Genomic DNA, 16711 nt, shown 5'->3' with positions numbered 1-16711 from the left:
AGTGCGCTCTTCAGAGATTATGCACAACACAGCAGCTGAGCAAGAGTCTTTTTTATACATGGCGCAAAAGATTGTGCAGCAGCTGACCTGGCTACACCAAGCCCAAACAAGGAATCTTGCCCACCTCTGCGCCCACTACAGTCAACAGACATGGGATGCCCTCCCCTAACACCTGCACAGTCGTCACGCCAATATTTTTTATTAAATATTGGGGGCCTGTTGCATTATAATAAAAGCAAAATTTCTTTCCTGAGAGACCTTGCTGCATGCAATCAAGCCCTATGCTTAACACTCGTGGAAACTCACCTCAGCCCTGATATAGAGGATGCAGAAGAACACGTACCAAAATATGCCATACTGCAAATAGACAGAAGGGAAAGGAGCCATGGTGGAGCTGCTGTATACATCCGTGACAACCTCACACCCCAGATCTTACTGTCATACTCAAATTCGTTATGTGACACTCTAATTGTATACATAAGACAACATAATATAGTCATATGTAATACATATTGCCCACCGAATGCTCCAAACCACATAGGCAAGTTTGAAGATTGCCTCACAAGAATTAAAGAAATTCTCATGAAACTGGAACATCACGTGACCATATTTCTTATGGGTGATTTCAACTTCCCCAACATCAAATGGCTCGAAGTTCTCATACTCTCAGGATTGACTCACCGCAAGCAAGCACAGGTGGAGGCCCTGCTCAACCTCACCAATGCCCTATTCTTGGAGCAAGCTGTTCTCAGACCAACTAGAGCGAATAACATTCTGGATTTCTGCTTCACAAATAACATGGACATCATTCATGATGTGAAAGTGACGTCAACATTAGTCTCGGATCACAACATAATAGAGTTGTCTATGTTTGGGCCGAAAGTAACCAGAGACATACAGCCTAGAGGAAGCACCCTAAATCTCTCCAATCTGAACTTCCACAAAGCAGAATGGAAATCGATCCAGAAAGAGATCCTCAGAGAGGACTGGCCAAAATGTCTCTCCACACCAGACACTGGCTTGAAACTAGAATGTTTCATGTCTATTGTGCAAGCCATATGCCAGAAATATGACCCAGAGCACAAAGCCAAAACAAATAGGGACAAGATTCCAAGGGAGAGGAAGATCCTCATGAGACGATGGACGAAGGTTGCAAATTAACTCAACCAGCATCCCAAAAGTAGCAAAAGGTCCCGCCTAAAAACAATACTGATGGAGATTTCAAAAAAGGCTGCTACAATCCGATGTGAGGGAGAGAGCAGACAAAGAAGCCTGGGTTATAAAAAACATTAAGTCAAATCCAAAGGCCTTATTTCATTACACAAAAGAAACCGCCTCAGTATGCTGCAAGATAGGACCCCTCTTCGAAAATGATGGCTCTCTCACAGACAGCCCAACTTGAATCAGTGAGGTACTGAATGACCAGTTCAAGTGTCTTCACCACCCCGTTGGAACACAGACAAGTGAATGAACCAGTGGATTTCTTTGCCACTTCCCCTCTTACCAGCGAGGTAGTTACGATAGAATACATCCTCATCTCTGACAAGATGGTAGTTTACTGCAGATAATTACCCATGAGAAACTGAAATTATATCTGTAAACCAACAAATGCTCACCAATTCTATTGTGTCACTCATGCTTACAATGATTAAATATACCACCTGTAGTAGTATGTATATGAAGTGGACATAGTTGTTGAGAACAAAATGTCCTGGGGACAGTCCACTCTTAGTGAAGAGTCTGAAGTTCTGGTACTCTATTAACTTAATCATATCAAACATTTTTCTTTAAGGAAAAAATAAGAGAGTTTAAGCTCTATGTAAGAATTTCTATATATATATAAAAAAAAAAGAAGCATTTGATCAAAGTTTGAATCTCTGACATGTATAATTGCAGCTTTGTACATTAATCTTTGAGTTTACAAACTTTTAACAGCAAAAGAGAAAAATAATTTTTAGTTTATATGATAAAAATATTAGTTTATTTATTCTATGTTCAAACGTTTGCTTTCTCAAAAGCTTTTGTTTTCTGATTGCCAGTGGTAGGTTGTGTGGGTTGACAAACTCACACGTTTGCATACATTGTTGAAATATTAAATAGGATGTTTTCCATATCATTTTCACATATATTTCTATAACTAAGCTCTGAGAGCAAAACTGAAAAGATAGTTATAGGAAATCAGCTTTCCTATTGCATAAATGTTCTTAAAAGATCATATTTAAAGCTTCATTATAGTGAAATATTTCTATTTCATTAAGATAACTTAATTAATTAGTCATGTGAGATATGACCTACAACAACTAAGGATTTTCCCCATTCACAGCAAATTTTAATTAATTAAAACAAAACAAGCAATAAAAAGTTTATTTTATTGATTACAATTATTAGAAATGAAAATAATTACGATATCTGTAAATGTTTGATACTGGCAAATGTAAACACTGTGACATCACATGAATTTAAAGACTAAAATTCAGTTACAACAAAAAGTTAGAGGTATGGTATTTGTTAAAATATAAATGTATGAGAATATTCTTTTACTTCAGTCATTTGATTGTGGCCATGCTGTAGCACTGCCTTAAAGGTTTTTTAATTTATTTTTAGTCAAAGAAATCGACCCCAGGACTTATTCTTTGTAAGCCTAGTACTTACTCTAATGGTCTCTTTTGCCAAACTGCTAAATTATGAGGATGTAAATACACCAACATCGGTCATCAAGTGATGGTGGTGGTGGAGGCGGTGGCACATGCGCAGGGAACACAGACACAAAGACATACACACACACACACATATAAATATAAATACATACACACAGGGCTTCTTTCAGTTTCTGTCTACCAAATCCACTCACAAAGCTTTGGTCAGCCCAAGGATATAGTAGAAGACACTTGCCCAAGGTGCCACACATGTGGTTGGGAAGCAAACTTCTTACCACATAGCTATGCCTGCACCTATATATCAATTATACACGAGTTCTCTAAAACATATTTTCACATCTATTCTTGTACAGTATGTACATCCACTCAATGGTAAACATTACCATTTCTGTATGGTGGAAGACCTGAGCCAAGGTCCAACTATTGGATGCAGTTTTAAAGCCATACCCAGAATATTACCACTATTCTGGGTCAGCATAGACCTAGGAACAATACTGTCTAAGAGATTATTCCACACTCCTTAAAATCCTGGAAATTCCAAATTCTAGGGTATTGAGGAGGGCGGAACCATCTGTTAGCCACTATTGTTCTTAAGTTTACTCTCAGCCAGTGTAGTAGCATCCGTCCGGGACCCAACTATGGGTTAATTAACATGTAAACCACCTGAACCAGGTTTACATTGAAATCATGAGATGCAATGGTAGATGTGAACTATTTTGGCAGATGAACATATTGAAACAATGGCACTACTTGACAACTGGTGCTGGTGTGTTTATGTCCCCATAACTTAGTGGTTTGGCAAAAGAGACCAATAGAATAAGTACCAGGCTTAAAAAAAAAAAAACGAACTGGGGCTGAGTCATTTGACTAAAAAAATTCCTCAAGGTAGTGCCCCAGCATGGCCACAGTCTAATGGCTGAAACAAGTGAAAGATAAAAGATACAGATCTTTTGATACCAACCCACCTGAGACTAACAAAGGTTGTATGAGGCAAACTCCTTGTTTTAAAATGATGCAAATTAAAACCTTTCATTAAAATTTCATGTTAATTTATGTTCCAAACACCATCTTAATAATGACAAAGTTATTTTAATGAATTCTTTCTTATTTTCTTCCAGAATTAAATGAAACAAAGACTGCATTGCAACAGGAACATGGTAACAAAAAGGGTTAAATTAAAACTTTACATTAGAATTTAATACAAAGCCCTTAATTATGTTATAAATACCAAATTAATAATAATGTGTTAATTACTTGATTAAACCTCCTCAAATTCTTCATTATTCTGAAGGTAATTAAAGCATACAGAATACTTCATATTTAACATTTTTGAATGAGAGATCAAAAGTATATGTTCAATTACATCCTACAATAGTCACTAAGCAAATGTAATTTAGAATGATAAAAAGATATTTGTGAGTTAAGACTATGAACCAGCTATGACTGCTGTTTGATGATGTTTTCCCTGATTTCATATCACATCTACCATTTCCTTATTTCTCACAGAATCAACTCTACATGATTAATTGACATGCTGCAAATAACAACTAAATTACACCAAAATCACATTGTACTGTCTCTAGAATATTAGACTCAGTGGATAATATAATCCAAGACACATTATTTGAATAAACTATGGAATGGTCATATGTCTGCTTTATCATTGATGACTTACAGCTAAAAAATACAATAACCTCTCTTATACAATCAAAGTGGGAGTCTCTGTATGATTGCTAAACCTGCTACAAATAGCAGCTAAATCAGTGGTTCTCACCCATTTTTTGCCTATGGGTTCCTTTTGATTCCTATTTTACATGACTAGACCCCCTATAGACATTTGGTGCTTAAAAGAAGTTACATTACATTTTTATAATTAATTATTATTAGGAGTTGTATAACAAAAATTGTTAAAATAGTTTGTGTATTATCAAAGTATAATAAATTTATTACAAAATCTTACATGAACCCCCAAGGGCCATGTGGACCCCGTTTGAGAACCACTGAGCTAAATCTACACCAAACTATGGCCTACGGCCTTAATAATGGATAATTTAAGACAACACATGAAACCTAAAATAGAAAACAATAGGATAGTAATAATGTAATACTTTTAACCATAAATCTGTCCAATTGGAATGCCTTGCATTTAAGTAACAACAACAAACATTAAACGGAACCAAAGACAACAATAGGAAACTATTCCAGAGTTCCATATAATTGACAGCAATCTTGTCATGATAAATTAGTCTTGGCAACAAAGCTACATTTATCAGTAAGGATGTTTTATTGAAGATGCTGGAATTGAGGGTTTGACATAACAGCTAAGATATAATATTCTAAACAATTCCATGATTGGTAGGGGTCCAGTCACGCACACACGCGTGCAAAAAAAAAAGAGCAGTAATCCTACCAGAAATACTAGTATACTCATGTGACTAAAAGTCTTTGGAAGGAAAAAGTTTGCAACAAAACTAGTCTATCTAATGAAACTTATTGATATAAGAAACTTAGCTAATGTTAAAATACTGTGATTCATTAATTGTTTATCACCTCAAAAATACAAGAACACACACATATTTATAATACTATGGTTTTGTTTACTTGATATGTGTGTGGGTGAGAGTGTAGGTGGGTGTATGAATGAATGTGTGTGTGTGTGCATTAGGCCATTCAAAGTTGCTGTTGGTGACATGTAATCCAGAACATGTTACATGGTTGAACTGTACAGCACCAAAGCTGACACCTCATCAAGCTAAACTAGTGAGCAGGATAGCTAAAAACATTAGATGGAAAGGATGGACATATGCAGCATAGAATAATCAACAACTATTTATCATTAGTTTGTGGAGATATAGAAATCCCTGAGACACTGAAAGACTGAGGTCTAAGGCTATTTTGAAATAACGAGACCTTCAAAATTTCAGCCATATTACTAAGTGGTTTGATGCACCACGTTCTGGTTATACATATTATTTGTATATATTGGTTTGTGTCTATAATTCACTTAAGCATATGGTTGGTATTATTAGACAAACAAAGAGATCTCACATGCGATGTGGACTGCAATGGTGAAGGAGATCAGCATCAATTAGATTAGGTTTTACATCTCTATTTTTCTTAGTTTGCTCTCTTTTGTGTCTGACACATGGCATGTTGTATATAATTTCCAGTTACATCCCTTTCTGCAAGCTGTTTATTCATTATACTGTTTACAACAAGGGTAAGTCCATCATATATTTGTTGGTGTATTGAAAGTATATGCTTTCTTTGAAATGATTTCAGTGAAGTGGTTGGTATTTGGAAGGACATCCAGCTGTAAAAATCATGCCAAATCTGACCTTACCTGTGCTGGTGCCATGTTAAAAGCACTGTCCATTTTGTGGGGTGGTTGGTGTTAGGATGGGCATGCAGCCATAAAAGACACAGAAGTCTTCTACCTGGCCAGCTCCTATCAAATCATGTAACCCATGCCAGCATGGAAGGCAGACAATAAATGATGATGATTTCTATTCAAGGCACAAGGCCAACTATTTTGAGGGGAGGATTTAGTTAACAGCATCAATCCTAGTATTTGACTGCTACTTTATTTTTTTGATTTGATTTTGGAAGAACAAAAGGCACAGAATGTGAAAAACTGGCACAAATATCACATAGCATTTTTACCATTGTTCTAACAATTTTTCCACCTTACTACCTTAGTGATTTTAAATAATAAAAATTCTACATCAATAACAGTTTGATGTCTATATATGGCGACAGGATGGGCATTTAGCCACAGAAAATCAGCCTCAACAAATTCTGTCTTCACCATGTGAGCACAGAAAAAGTGGATTTTAAAATGACCAATGATAATGGGGATGATATATGTGTGTGTGCATGCATGCACTAGTGTATATGTGTTTAACTGGTGTAATATGGGATCAATACCAAAAGCTCCTATAACTAGACACAAACTCAAGCATAATATTTTGGACACACATCTATAGTCCATCTAAGAAAATCTCTAAGGATTATCAAAATAAAGGCTTTAGTGGATTATGTTGCAACAAAGCAACAAAGAAAAGGAAAGGAAAAAAAAACAGTAAGCAAGAAGACTATATCATAAAGAAGTGTATACATACATATTTAGACACATGTATGTTACAAGAAAATTTTTAATAAATTTCAAAACAGCTAAAAAAAAAAAAAATTTAATTGAATTTTTGATTGAAATTTTCCATCAGAGGAATTTGAAATGATTCAAAGGAAAAAGACAAAAACACACTGATTAACAAAAGGAATACTGAAATGGGAAATTGGTTACTTGATATATTTAGACTGCAAATAGCATTCTAAAACTAGAAAATATAGCTATATTTTGGTAGATTCTATTTAATAGTATTTTCTAGAAAAATACTAGTGTGTATACATATGTGTATGTTTGTGTGTGATTGAGTGTAATGCACAACATGCAACTCTGTAAATCAGAAATCAGAAGTACCAAAATTTATCTATTGCATCCCATTAGACAGTTCTCTTCTTGTACTTGGACATTACACATTTGGGACCAGCTGGTGGAATATACATCTCTTTTGGTTAGAGCTTATCAGTATGGTTTGATGGCATGGTGGCCTATGAACTCCTGGTTTTTAGAATATTTATCTGGACTGATAGTTCTGTTGCTAGGTTTTTAAAAAATGAAATTGTTTTCATGGTAACACTTAACAATTAACTCTGATCTTCTGTTGATGTTTGTTGCTAGGTCGAGGATAAAGTATTTTTCAGCATTATACTACAGAAATTTGTACATTGTGGATATGGACTTGCTGCTGAAATGTGAACCAATATTATCAATATTGATCTTTCAAATATCAAAGGCAGTTTTAAAATGTTAAATTATTTTTTTATTCATGTTTCCAGGTGGGTGTATAGTTTGAATGTTCATTCTTGACGCTGCCTTCACACATTATCAAACCATGTATATCACGTAAAAGATACAAACAACAATGACATTGTTAACAACAACTGGTTCACACCTCAGCAATAAATTCACACCTGTTCAAATTTCTGCAGCCTCTGACATAAGGAAAATAAATTCAGCCTGACCAAAATAACAGACATATTGAAAGCAAAATCAGATCTAATTTATTAAGTGTTGACATGAAACACAAGTTCATTTACTTAAACCTCAACGGTGCTATCAAACCAGACTAAACAATCATAGATGTCAGAAAATCCATGCTCATAAACACTGATCAAATGTGGTAAACATTCCACCAGCCGGCCAGCCCTTATATGATGAATGCTCAAGGACAAAGATACAAAACTCTGAGTAGTAGAATGCTATAACCAAGAACATTACAGATTAAATACTTAATATAGCTAACATAATTACTTATTAATTTGTTTGTAAAATTACTCTTTACTAAATCACATTTACATAGGCATTAACATATATCTGTCTTCAGATATGTAAATACTATAAATAAATATTATGTATATGCATACATGTGTGAAGTGTGATGTGTGTGTGTGGTGAGAAGAGATTAAGTAATGTCAATAGGGAAAAATAGAAGTTGGGACTCTTAAAAATTTATATTATGGAAAAGATTTTAAGAATGCATTCTTTTTATAACTCAGAGGAATTACTAATTCTTTAATGAATCTATATTAGAACCTTTTCCAAACTGAAAAGTGATGAAAAAAAAAAAAAAAAAAAAAAAAAACAACAAAAAGTTCCCCAGCTTATGACATTTTGATGTATGTATTAGAACAAAAATTGATGTGAAGCAGTGGAAAAAATTGCTTTTGTGGAAAGAGCCAATGAAATGTTTTGATAATCATGCTTTCTTTAAGAACAGTTAAAAAATAGGCAATGGTAATATAGGTTTGATACATAGGCCATATGATCTTATATTTAAATCAAATGAAGAACGAGATGTTATGATGTTCATGCATTTCTCATAATAAAGCATTAGAAAACATGCAGCATTAATCATTAATATCAAATGTTTCCTGTGGTAGGTATGGAACCTGGAAGGAGTTTTGATGAATGACATGATTTTCTCAAAAAAGCATTAGCTACATGCAGTGTGGAAATAAACAAGAAAAAGACATTCCCTGAGAATACTAGCTGAAGAAGGTGGATAGCAAGTAGTGAACCTACTGAAGTAGATTTTACTTTGTTGTAGATAATTCATAGTAATATCAAGAAACAAAATGGAAAAAACAAATACTTTTCTATCAACATATTCTATATATAATAATTAAGACTCCTCTCCCACCAACCAAAGATATTTAAGCCTTTAGCATTTACATTATTCTGTCAAAAGTAATGCTAATTTATTCATACTGCTTTGAATTAATCATGCATTATCTTGTACCTTTGTAATCTTAATGAGGTAGCTGTTAATTTTTAGAATGACATTATAGGGCTGGTGTGAGAGGCCAGACCTGGCTACTTTGTACATAAAATAGGTAGAATATTTTGGCCAGATATGGCTGGTTTAAATGCAAAAGTGTTAAAGATTTAAGAATTTTTTTTATTTGATATCTTTCAGCAATTCTATCGGACAAAATTCAAATTGTAGAAATTTTCTTGTATCTCTGTGGTAATATAGTCATTTCCTTATAACACCATATCCTGTGTTGTAGTTAATATGGGATCAAACCAGGAACCAAATGATTACAAAATGAACTTCATAAGCACACAACCATTGTTATTAATAATAGTAAAGGTCAATACTAACATACTTGATGTGGTGCATTAAAAGTACATGATAATAATCATTATCATAATGGATATTCTCATCATGAAGGGTATAATTTCAATTAAATAAAATTTCTAGGCTCACTACATGAAGTATACAAGTACCTACATTGCTATTAAGTTTTCATGCAGCAGATAACCCTGAGCATTCCCCTACACCAACCATTCTAATAAAAAAAAAATAACAACAATAATAATAATAATAATACAGTTATACTGATAAAGGGTTCTAAACATGTAATGGGAAGTATAATTGGTTGGCCTGAATCCTAATATGTTTCATATTTATCTGAAATATGTAAAAGGGAAAAACTCAAGCCCGATAGGGTTCCAACACAGAAGACTGTGGAATCAAAGACATTTTCTCTTGTATATACAAGAGAAATTTGGATTTGAAACTGCAAATGTTTGCTTTGAATTATTCAGAACCTTGCTCTTTGTAATGGTAACATTTAAAAATGGAATGCAAAATGATAACTGCCTTTTCAGTTGAGTTTTATCACACAGAAGGGTAATGTGTCTTGACAATGGCCATAATTAAATGTTTTATATATATATATCTTATTAAAAATGCCATGATGTTGTTAATGATTTAAACTCATTCAATTTAATTACAAAATTTATGTAGCTAATTACAGTGACATAAGCACTAGTTTGAGAAGACATTATCCGACAGTAATGAACTCCCTGAAACTTGTTAAGGCATCTATCTTAATCATTTTAACTGTTCAGTGAATCAAGTTCTGATTTTCAACTTATTAACAACAAATTTAAAACAATTATGCTAATGATATTAACATCAGTAATTGAAGCTATGTCTGGTTGCCTGATTGAGCAGTATTAATCAGTATACGACATAGGTATGGTAGGAGTAAAGAGAAGGAACAAATAAACAGTCAATGGTAAATCTGGGAGTAAAAAACATTTTTAGCATGTCAGGATCAGCTGAATTATAATACTTGGCTTTATAATGATAAATTCTATTACACCTGAGCTATTCATACTATTTTTGTAGACTTTATTTGTAAACTTACTGATACAAGTGCTATCAGTTGAAAGTTCCATATATCAAATACTAGCAGGTTTATAGGGGTCATCAGGAGAGAATGTGCACCATCTGAGGGCCTTCCTCTCAACAGTTATTATTGCACACTAAGATGAGATCCTATTTGCTGGATCAACTGGCTATTAGGCTTCACTCAGTATTCTTCTAGCCATTGCTCATCCTCTCTTTTTAACCATATCCAGTGGCTGAAGGCACCAGAGAATAGTAGAAAGTGTGTTTAATGAAATAGTTATAAAAGACTTCAACAATTTTCTCCTTTTTCCTCTCTAACTTTTTTTTATTTTCAGTTGTTAAATTATTTAATCTCAAGTATATTTAACAATCTCATAATCCTTTCTACTACAGGAATAAGCCCTGAAATTTTGAGGGAGGAGGCTAGACGGTTACATCGATCCCAGTGCTCAACTGGTACTTATTTAATCTATCCTGAAAGAATGAAAGGCAACGTTGACTTTGGCAGGATTTGAACTCAGAAAATAAAGACGGACAAAATGCTGCTAAACATTTTGTCTGGCATGCTAATAATTCTGCCAGCTTGCTGCCTTGCTTTAAGAATTTCCTAATACCATCCAAAGTGCAAAGTAAGAATTTAGATATAGAAAGAAGTATCTAAAAGTGCCTTCCTAACTATTTGAGTGATTAAAATAATAAAGTATATTATCGAATATAAAATATTCACCCCCACCCAGCATGTGTGCCTACAATTTGGTCCGTTTTTGTTTGTTTTACCATGCTGGTATGGGTTAGACAAATATCTCACTGAGGCATCGTTCTGAAGTTGGATGCTCTTTCTGTCACTAACCCATACCTGCTTGCTTTTCAAGTAAGAGATATCATATTTCACATGTCTTTGAAGGTATAAAGTGAATGGACAATTTGTTGACAGGGAAAGTGATAACACTGCTTGTTGCTTGCAACTTTTGTACAGCACAAATGCAAACAAACACACACATGTTTATGTGTGTGTGTGTCTGTTTGTATGTATATTTATGCGTGTGTGGATGCACATATACATCAAATGATGGGCTTTTTTCAGTTTCCATCAACCAAATTCTTTCATAAGTTGTTTTGGGGCTACAACAGAAAACACTTGCCCAGAGAACTGTGCAGTGGGACTGAACTGGAAATCATGTGGTTGGGAAATGAACTTCTTAACGATACAGCCAAGCCACAAGTGCCCATCTTTATATATTTAGAATGAGATATAACTGTAAACCCTGAACAAATAATGGTAATAATAATAGTTATAATCAGAATAATAATTCTTTCTACAATAGGCACAAGGCCTGAAATTTTGTGGAAAAGGAACTAGTTGATTTCACTGACCCCAAAAGAATGAAAGGCAAAGTCAACTTTGGCAGAGTTTGAACACAGAATGTCAAGATGAACAAAATACTGTTAAGTATTTTGTCCGGTGTGCTAACAGTTCTGCCAGCTTACCACCTTAATAATAATAATAATAATAATAATAATAATAATAATAATAATCATCCTTTCTACTACAGGTACAAGGCCTGAAAATTTTGGGTGTGAGGTGCTAGTTGATTACTTTGACCCCAGTACTTGACTTGTATTTATCATATCAATCCCCAAAAGGATAAAGGACAAAGTTGACCTCGGTAGAATTTGAACTCAGAACATAAAGACAGACAAAAAGGCATTAAGAATTTTGTCCAGTGTGCCAAAAATTCTGCCAGCTGGTTGCAATAATAATAGTAATAATGATAATAATAATAATAACAATAATAATAATAAAAATGATAATGAAACTAAAAGGTGTTTATTGTGCCGGTAACTAATAGTGCCCTTGGTATAGTGAGCAAAGGAAGAAAATGGTATATAATGTGCCAATAATTGTTGGTGCTCTAGGTACAATGCACAAAGTAAAAATGTGTACAATGAGTCAATAAATAATGGTGGAGCAAAGAAGTTGAAAAGTGGTCAGAAAAGACAGACAAAAAAAAAAAAAGGAAAATAGAGCAAATCCAGAATACAGTATTATTTGGAAGTGCAAGGAGTCTCTGTGAAAGCCCTAGTTAATGGGAAGTAGACCAACTACATTAATGATCTCTCCAGCAACAAACAGAGTAAGTCAAATATAACAATAATAATGATGATGATGGCACAAGGCCAGCAATATTGGAAAAGGGGTAAGTCGATAACATTGACTGCAGTGGTCAACTGGTACTTATTTTATAGTCCCTGAAGGGATGAAAGGCAAAGATTATCTCAGTGGAATTTGAACCCAGAATGTAGAGAGGGATGAGAATTTCGTCCAGTGTATTAATGATCTGCTAGCTCACTACCTTAATAATAATTACTATACTGAGAGAGAGACCCCCTTCGGTCATGACTGACCATGGGATTGCACCTTGAAAGTTACCCTCTGAGGCACAAGTCCGGGCAAGGTTGTTTTTATGGAAGACCAGCAGTCGCCCATGCATACCAGACTCCCCTCTCCATGCCTCCAGTGTTATCCAAGGGAAAGGCAAAGGCCGATACAGCTTGGCACCAGTGACGTCAGAACTAATTTCTACAGCTGAGTGGACTGGAGCAATGTGAAATAAATTGTCTTGCTCAAGAACACAACATGCAGCCCGGTCCAGGATTCGAACTCACAACCTCACGATCGTAAGCTCGACGCTCTAACCACTGAGCCATGCGCCTTCACAAATATTTATAATAATTACAATAATTATAATAATAAAGATGATGTTTCAAATTTTAGCACAAGGCCAGCAATTTTATGGGATTATAGTGACCCCAGTACCTGACCTGTACTTTATTCTATCAATCCTGAAAGGATTAAAAACAAAATCGACCACAGCAGTATTTCAACTCAGACTGTAAAGTCAGAAGAAATGCTGCTTAGCATTTTGTCTGACACAATAATGATTCTGCCAGCTTGCTGCCTTAATGATGATGATGATAATCCTTTCTACTGAAGGCACAAGGCATGAAATTTTGGGGAGATGATTAGTTGATTACATTGACTCCAGTGTTTCACTGGTATTTAATTTATCAACCCTGAAAGGATGAAATGCAAAGTTGACATTTGAGGAATTTGAACTCAATGTGCAGTCAGACGAAATGCCACTAAGCTTTTTACCTAGCGTATTAATGATTCTGCCAGCTCGCTGCCTGGATAATGATAATAATAATAAGAATGGTTTGTGATTTAAGCACAAAACCAACAAAGTTTTTAGGGTGGTGGGTTAGTCAATATCATCTTGACTGGTATATATCATATTTGACTGGTACTTTATTTTATTGAACCCGAAAAGATGAAAGGCAAAGTTGACTTGAGTGAGTTTTGAAACTAGAACATAAAGAGCTAAAAGAAATACTGCAAAGCATTTTATTTGGTGCTCTGACAATTCTGACAATTTACTGCCCAGATAATATCAATAATGATGTTAATGATAATAACAATTGTTTCTAATGTAAGCACAAGGCTTAAATTTGTCGGGAATAAATTGGTTGATTACACCAACCCAATACTAGATTGGTACTTTACTTTATCAACCTCAAAAGGATGAATGGCAAAGTTATTCTTGGTAGAAGTTGAACTCAGAACTAAAAATCTGGTAAAAAACACAAGGAATCTTGTCTGAAACTTTAACCATTCCACTAGTACTTTAGTGTAAAGGATACAAATTCTGGAATGGGTTTAACTGATCACATTAAATTCAAGTACTTGAATGATATTTTACTGACCTTAGGATAATGACATTGACTAAAATTTTATTGACTTTGGGGTAATGACAGTGACTAATCATAAACTACCCTTGGTAACAATGTAGCAAATGCTTCATGAAACAGAATAGAATAAAAGCACTTCTGTTTTTTCCTTTGCAAAGTGAAAAAAAGCAGAGTCGTTTTTATTGCTTAAGGTATGAAGTAAATGGAGAGGAATTAGATAAAATTGGGAAGATGTGATATTCATAGTATTTTAATGGGCACTAATTAATGAAAATGAAGTAGTAACAATTAGGAATTGATGTCAAAAACTCTTGAACTTCTGAATAAGCAGCTGCTGCATAAAACAATGTCTTATAATAATTAGCTTTTGAGTTAATTATTATAAGAAATGAAATTGCTTCCCTCTCTGCTGTAACCCCACTTAGCCAAAAGGGATTTTAGTTAAGTGAGCTGTATGATACTCTCACTCGTATTGGGTGCTACCCCACGCCCACAAAAGCTGTCAGTATGCTCTGTAAAATGGTTGGTATTAAGAAGGGTATCTAGCCATAGAAACAACACGAAAGCAAACCCTGGAGTACAAGTCCTTGACTCTCTTGGATGCTATGAAACCATCCAATCCATGGAAGCATGGAAGATGGAAATTAAAATATTGACGATGATGATGATGATGATGAGCAAGTAAGTGATTTAAAAGTAATCACTTATGTTGCTGGTATTTATATTATCAGTTCAGAAGAATGAAAAAGTAAACTTAAGAGTAACTAGTTTAGAATATTGAAGTCGCTACAACTATTACCTGTCACATTGAGATTGTGTTGTAAGATGTTGTTAAAACCTAGATTCTTTTATTTGTTTCAGTCATTTGCTGGAGCACCACTTTTAGCCAAACAAATCGACCCCAGGACTTATTCTTTGTAAGTCTAGTACTTATTCTAACGGTCTTTTTTGCTGAACTGTTAAGTTACAGGGATGTAAACACACCAACATTGGTAGTCAAGCGATGGTTGGGGACAAACACAGACACACAAACATACACACACACATATATATATATATATATATATATATATATATACGACAGGTTTCTTTCAGATTCCGTCTACCAAATCCACTCACAAGGGTTTGGTCAGCCCAAGGCTATAGTAAAAGGCACTTGCCCAAGGTGCCACGCAGTGGGACTGAAGCTGGGACTATGTGGTTGGTAAGCAAGCCACTTACCATACAGCCACTTCTGCACCTATGCTAAATTTTTAAGAAGTGTTTTCAAGATCTAAGAAACCTAGATATCTAGATTAGTTTTAGAATAATGGTTATCAGCTTGTTAATGAAGATTGATAAAACTAATATAAAGATGGAGATAATAAAAACATTTCCAATGATTTTTAATGAGAACATTCCTTAATTTATGTGATAGAAATGGAAGTATGAAGCTACAAGGCAATAAAGCTTGATTAATGTTTTAATGTTTAGAATTATGTGTTTATAAGAGTATAAATTCATCATTTAAACAAGACAATGACATATATGGCTATAGAGTTTCATAGATACAAAAGTATACATCTAATTAATTAGATATGAGTGATATGATTTCTACCTGATTAGCAATATATAGTGTAATGCCTTTTAAAGGATACATTTGGTTGAACCTTGAGCTAGGAACTGGCTGACTTGACTTCAGAATGGCTTAATTTTCGTTGTTGATTAAGATACATTTCACCATTTAATTAATAATATTATACTCAAAAACTTCACAAGGTATTTGAGGAGAACACCTTGAGATAATAAGGAGTTGGTACATAAATGCTAAAAACCTTCCAAAGTAAGTTTGGTGAGAAAAATCAAGGAATGCAGATACAGCATGCTGGGTAAAAAAACAAAAAAAAAACAAAAAAAAACAAACTGAAAGAGCTATAGTGCAGAAGATGGTGGCTTAATGAGGGGTTCTTATACTGTACCTGGAATCGGTGATAGCCCTGTCCTTCCTTGGTGCGGCCTTCTTTGCTGACCGCCCAGTAAAAGTAACAGCTAGGGGAGATGATGGTAATAGCACTCAACAGCAACAGAATCGGGCTAGTTGTGTTTGCGAGCGTCGATAGCATCATGAAGACAGATGTCACTGCAACAACAACAAACAAGCAACATCACATGACAAAACAATACCATACGGAGACTCAAAAGGATGACACCAACAAAGACAGAAGATGAGAGATTTTGGTTAAATGGTGGGTAGATAGAAATTAGAGATACAATACTAGTCTTAAAACTTCACTATATCACAAATAAACACCAGAATTTGAGGAGGCTAGTGGTGATCTTTGATAAGAGTAAATTTTGTAATATAACATGCTAGTTTGGGAAGAAGCAACTGCATAACAGGAAACTGAAAGGCAGGTACAAAATTGTTGACTTTGTAAGGAATTTGATTTTTTTTTTCTTCTGAAGATAATTGCCAGTATTTTTATGTTTTGGTTTCTTTATAGAAATTGCTCAAAACCATTTTTTTTTTAAACAAAATTAAATCATATGCAAATTGTA

At 34.4% G+C, this 16711-nt stretch overlaps 1 protein-coding gene across 10 annotated transcripts in view; it reads right to left on the bottom strand.

Moving 5' to 3' along the window:
- Positions 1-16711, bottom strand: part of LOC106867691 (tumor protein p53-inducible protein 11) — a 553124-nt gene that overhangs the window by 41486 nt on the left and 494927 nt on the right. For 2 of the 10 annotated variants that reach the window (XM_052969713.1, XM_052969714.1), the window contains exon 6: positions 16132-16292. The exons of the other annotated variants lie outside the window; for them this stretch is intronic. In XM_052969713.1, the coding sequence (XP_052825673.1) occupies positions 16132-16292 (161 nt within the window). The remainder of the gene's footprint in view (positions 1-16131; positions 16293-16711) is intronic. 10 annotated transcript variants of the gene reach the window in all.

Source organism: Octopus bimaculoides, chromosome 7 (assembly GCF_001194135.2).
Source record: "Octopus bimaculoides isolate UCB-OBI-ISO-001 chromosome 7, ASM119413v2, whole genome shotgun sequence".
Classification (NCBI taxonomy): Eukaryota; Metazoa; Mollusca; class Cephalopoda; order Octopoda; family Octopodidae; genus Octopus; species Octopus bimaculoides.
The sequence above is the reverse complement of the archived record's forward strand: the minus strand, read 5'-3'. Positions and strand labels throughout refer to the sequence as shown.